Here is a 5,608-nt window from a genome sequence, read left to right as displayed (position 1 = left end):
AGTAAGACAGACATTATATTGAAACATTTTCCAAAAATTCATAGTTTAATAAGTTTCCTCGAGTAAATAAAAATAATTGAAGACATTGTTTTTCTGTAATTAAAATTCAATGCCCAAAATTAGAAGAAGAAATGTTAATAGGATCTGGCTTTGTAACTCCACCCAGCTATAAAATGGTTTCTATTCTTGCATTAAAAAATAACTTAGGGGGGCCGGGTAGGTGGCGCTGGAGGTAAGGTGTCTGCCTTGCAAGCGCTAGCCAAGGAAGGACCGCGGTTCGATCCCCTGGCGTCCCATATGGTCCCCCCAAGCCAGGGGCGATTTCTGAGCACATAGCCAGGAGTAACCCCTGAGCGTCAAACGGGTGTGGCCCAAAAAACCAAAAAAAAAAAAAAAAAAAAAAAAATAACTTAGGGGGGGAGAGAGAGCATGGAGGTGGGGCATTTGCCTTGCATGCAGAAGGACCATGCTTCAAATCCCAGCATCCCATATGGTCCCCTGAGCCTGCCAGGAGCGATTTCTGAGCATAGAGCCAGGAGTAACCCCTGAGTGATGCCGGTGTGACCCAAAAACAAAAAAACAAACAAAATAAAACTTAGGATGGGACTGAAGAGATAGCACAGTGGTAGAGCGTTTGCCTTGCACACAGCCAATCCAGGATGGATGATGTTTCGAATCCTGGCATCTCATATGGTCTCCCATGCCTGCCAGGAACAATTTCTGAGCACAGAACCAGGAGTAACCCCTGAATGCCACCAGGTGTGACCCAAAAACAAAAACAAACAAACAAAAAACTTGAGGGCTGGAGAAATAGTGCAGCGGCAGGGCGTTTGCCTTGCATGCAGCCAACCCAGGACCTACCCGCGTTCAATCCCCAGCATTCTATATGGTCCCCTGAGTCTGCCAGGAGTAATTTCTGAGCACAGAGCCAGGAGTAACCCTTGAGCACCACCAGGTGTGGCCCCAAAACAAAAACAAACAAAAACCTTTGAGGCCAACTGATAATATAGTGGGTAGGGCCTTTGTTTGCACGTATCACACCCAAGTGTGAGCCCCAATATCCCATGTTGCCCGCTGAGCCCACCAAGAGTGATTTCTGAACATAGAGCCAGGAGTAAGCCCTGAGCATTGCTGGGTGTGGCCTAAAGACCAAAAATAAAATAAAATAAAATAAAAAATAAATACTTTGTTTTGGGGTCACATTGAGTGGTACTTGATGGCTATACAGGGCTTGGTGCTTGTGAGTGACTCCTGACCAAATTCAGGAGTTCATATGGTACCCAGGATTGGGTCTGGGTCTAAGACATTTCTAACAATTTTAAAATTCAGTTGATTCAAAAATTTAAGATTGCAAATATTTCCCTACAGTTTTAGATGAATCATGCAATATCAAAGATACTATTCATGTCACACATTTGGTTTTTATAACTACAAAAAAAAGTTGTCAATATGTGCCACTCCCTCCCTGAAAATTTAACTCAGTGCATAGAAGATTTTCTGCTAAGTGTGAAAAACAGCTTCTAGCAAAATGAAAGTTGCTTTTTCATATTAGGTTACTGGAATTTGTTGTTGTTATAAGGTCTGTCTTCATTGGTGCTGGACATGACAGTATGCAGGGCACTTGAGTCATATCCTAAGACATAAGTTGATCTAAATTTTATTTTATTTTTAACTAAAACAATTTTGGAAACATACCCAGTATTACTTGTGGGTTATTCCTGACTACTCTTGGCAGTGCTTGGGAGACCACGTGGCACTTGAGATGTAAGCAGGTGCCCTGCTTGCAAAGCACATAGCATCTCCCCTGCCTGTGAATAATTGGAATTTCAGAATAAAAGACTGATGTTTCTTTTTATAGTTCACTATAAAACACATATTTAGAAAATATGTATCCAGCTTTCTCTCTCTCTCTCCTCTCTCTCTCTCTTCTCTCTCTCTCTCTCTCTCTCTCTTCTCCATGGCTTTATTTGTTGTTTTTTTTTGTTTTGTTTTGTTTTGTTGTTTTTGGGTCACACCTGATGGTGCTCAGGGGTTATTCCTGGTTCTGCGCTCAGAAATCGCCTCTGGCAGGCTCGGGGACCACATAGGATGCTGGATTCAAACTACCTTCTGTCCTGGGTCAGCCATGTGCAAGTCGAATGGCCTACTACTGAGATATCTCTCCAGCCCCTGGGTCTCCAGCTTTTTGAAGCAGATTCTATGGACACTATTGATAGAGGTTAGGGAGATAGCTCAACAAAGGCTGGAGTGATAGTACAATGGGTAGGATACTTGCCTTGCACGCAGCCAACCAGGCTCAATCTCCAGCACCCAGATGTCTCCCTAATCGCCCATCAGGAGATCCCTGACCACTGTCAGGTGTGGCCCAAAAATCAATAGAGAAAGAGAATTAGCTAAATAAACTGAATGTATGCTTTCATGCATAAGGACTGAATTCAATCCCTATTACTATTTATATCCTGAGAGCCAGGAGTGACCTAAGCACTGAGCCAGGAAAAAATACTCAGCACTACATGGTGTGTGTCCCAAATCAAAACAACAACATGGGTCATGGATAAAATTGTTCACACCTTCCAACTCATTCTTTGAACTGGAATACTATCCTAACTCATAAACTAGAAAAACATCACTAGAAAAAAATATAGGCTGGCAGGCCGGAGTGGTAGTGCAAGTTGTAAGGCATCTAGATGCTTGCAAGTGCTAGCCTAGGACGAACCATGGTTCAATCCTACAACGTCTCAAGCCAGGATCGATTTTATGAGTGCATAGCCAGGAGTAAATTCTGAGCGTCAACAAGTGTGGCCCCAAGACAAAAAATAAAACAAAACAAACAAACAAAATATATATATAGGGCTGGAGCGATAGTACAGTGGTAGGACATTTGCCTTGCATGTGGCCAACCTGGGACAGACCTGGGTTTTATTCCCGGCATCCAATATAGTCCCCTAAACCTGTAGGAGCTATTTCTTTTTCTTTTTCTTTTTTTTTTTTTTTTTTTTTTTTTTTTTTTGGTTTTTGGGTCACACCCGGCGGTGCTCAGGGGTTACTCCTGGCTGTCTGCTCAGAAATAGCTCCTGGCAGGCTCGGGGGACCATATGGGACACTGGGATTCGAACCAACCACCTTTGGTCCTGGATCGGCTGATTGCAAGGCAAACGCCCGCTGTGCTATCTCTCCGGGCCCAGGAGCTATTTCTAAGCACAAAGCCAGGAGTAACCCCTGAGCACCACCAGGTGTGGTCCAAAAGCGAAAACAAAAAGTTAAACTATAGAACCATATCACCTCCCCAACAAATACACCTCCCCAACAAAATTCTAGCAACTGAATTCAGAAACAAACAAACAAACAAAAAATAAGACTTGAGAGAGAAAATAGATAGTAGAGAAGTTAAGATGTTTGCTTGCTTGCGGTCAATATTGATTCAAACCCCAGTACCACATATGGTCCCCTTAGCATATCATCAAAAGTAATTCCACCAGATATGGGCCAAAAAGAAAAAAAAATAAAACAGGGACAACAAAACCAAAAAGGAATGTATCTCAACAATGCAACACAAAGCAATATTACTGCTTTTCGGATAAACAACAAAATTTTAAGATAAGCAATGGAATCAAGACAAAAATCACTTGAATATGTTAATAGAAATAGATTTTTGACAAAACCCAACACAATGGATTTCATGATAAAAACACTCAACAAACTATAAATAGAAAGGTGATAACAAACATTTACTGAAACTCCAGTCAAGTGTAATTTCCATAGCTAACACCATTCCTGTGTCACTTAACGACAGGGAAACATTCTGAGAATTACACTGCACTACAATTTCATTTATGTGCATTTATATTAACCACCCCAGAACACCATCAACCCCACAGCACCAGGCTGACTATCTCTGGGAGTGTCACACAACCCAGTTCAACACCAGTGGGGGTTGATTCTACTGAAAAAGAAAAATAAAGCCAAGCAAACCATTATAACTTTTGCTGGTGATGATGTAGAGAACTGGAGTCCTGTTCATTGTTAGTAGAAGTGTGGACTGGGATCTATTTGGCAACCAGTTCCCAGAAAGCTTAAACCTTTGACCACCACGTCCCAGCCCAAGCATACAACCAAGAGAACGGAAAAGGCACAGATTTACAAAAACTATGAGCTTTCATAGCAGTTCTATTCCTAATAGTTCCACAGCAAGGATAACCCCCAAGTGTTCACCCACTGATGAAAGAATGTATCAAACATGGCATTGCATTGGTGAAACATCACTCAGGAGGAGAAAGAATGATAGACGCCAGAATTGATGAATCTGAAACATGTTTTGCCAGGAAAAGCCACCCTGACAGACAACTCCCCATTTTAGGATTCCACTTTTTGGTTTTGTTTTTTGGGGCCACACCGGGGGTGCTCAGGGATCACATCTAACGGGCTCACGATAGAACAAGAGTCAGCCGCATGTGAGGCAAATGCCCTACCCACTAGTGATTACTTAGGCATGAAGGTAGAGTTTGTAAAATACGGGGAAAATAATTGATAAAGGAGACACTATTTTTTTTTATTAGGGCTGTAAGTTCTAAATTGGATATTTGCACAATGCAAACCATCGAATTTTAGCCGTTAAGCGGATGAATGTTCTGGCACGTGCATTGAATCTCAATGAAACTATGCCCCCCAATTGCTGTCTGTGCCCCCTCATTTACAGAAACAGTAGTAATGCCCGATGCTCCGCAGCAGGGCCGGCCCTAGAGCCCGGCAACAGCAGCAGCAGGAGTCGAGCAAACGGGTGAGTTTCCATAACGGGAAAGGAGCCAGGGCTGGGTCCCTAAAGTCCTAGCGGCCTCCTCGGGGGCGTGTGACACAGCCCACCCTCGTCCCTACTAGGCCTGGGCCCATCCCGGGCGTCTGCGCAGCGTCCCCTGGCGCTTACGATAAGGACCTGCGTCTTTAAACGGGCCTTGGCGGCTCCGACTCTCATCTACATAATGTCCAGAGACTGAGTGGCTTTTCCAGCTACATTCAACCGTTGCCACCAAATCAATTCAAGAGCCTGCGGGTGGCGGGAAGGGGGTGTCTGCGAGGAAACTCGCACAGAGCAAGCAAAAAGCAATAGCCAGAGCAATGGCGGCGCCACGAAACGTGGCTTCCCAGGAAGTAACCCAGGGCCGCCATAGTGGCCACTTCCGGAATTGCAAGCGACGTATCTCCAACAGGAGCATGCAGAAGCCAGCCAATCCACTCTCAGGTCGCGTCTAAGTTCTTTTTTTATCATTGGTCGTCCGTGCCTGTCGATCAATTGCATGTCCGCATCGTTCTACTCCATCTACCAATCAAATGCTTCGTCATTAGCTAAATCCTCCGACCTCGGCCAATTATTCGATTTCATTGGCTGAGTCTGGCCCCGCCTCTCGCAGGTCCTTCTTTGGGGCGGAAGTAAAAAAACAAATCTATTAAAAAAAAAAAAAAAGACCAACCTGCCAATCCGATTGGTTGACATCTCACGTCTTTCCTACGACGTCCGCTCACCGGAAGTGCGAGTCCGGAAGAAACGGGCCTGGCCAAGATGGCGGCCCCCGTAAGTATCGTACCTGGATTTTTCCTTCCCATTGCTAAAGCG

The 5,608-nt window shown here is 44.2% G+C and overlaps 1 protein-coding gene across 1 annotated transcript in view; it reads left to right on the top strand.

The window, feature by feature from the left end:
• The first annotated feature begins 4,714 nt into the window (after positions 1 to 4,714).
• The window catches only part of NGDN (neuroguidin), a 9,892-nt gene continuing 8,998 nt past the window's right edge, over positions 4,715 to 5,608 (top strand). The window contains exon 1 of the mRNA XM_049768970.1: positions 4,715 to 4,777. Coding sequence (XP_049624927.1) covers positions 4,715 to 4,777 — 63 coding nt within the window. The remainder of the gene's footprint in view (positions 4,778 to 5,608) is intronic.

Source organism: Suncus etruscus, chromosome 2 (assembly GCF_024139225.1).
Source record: "Suncus etruscus isolate mSunEtr1 chromosome 2, mSunEtr1.pri.cur, whole genome shotgun sequence".
Classification (NCBI taxonomy): domain Eukaryota; kingdom Metazoa; phylum Chordata; class Mammalia; order Eulipotyphla; family Soricidae; genus Suncus; species Suncus etruscus.
This window is presented reverse-complemented; position numbering and strand designations above follow the sequence as displayed.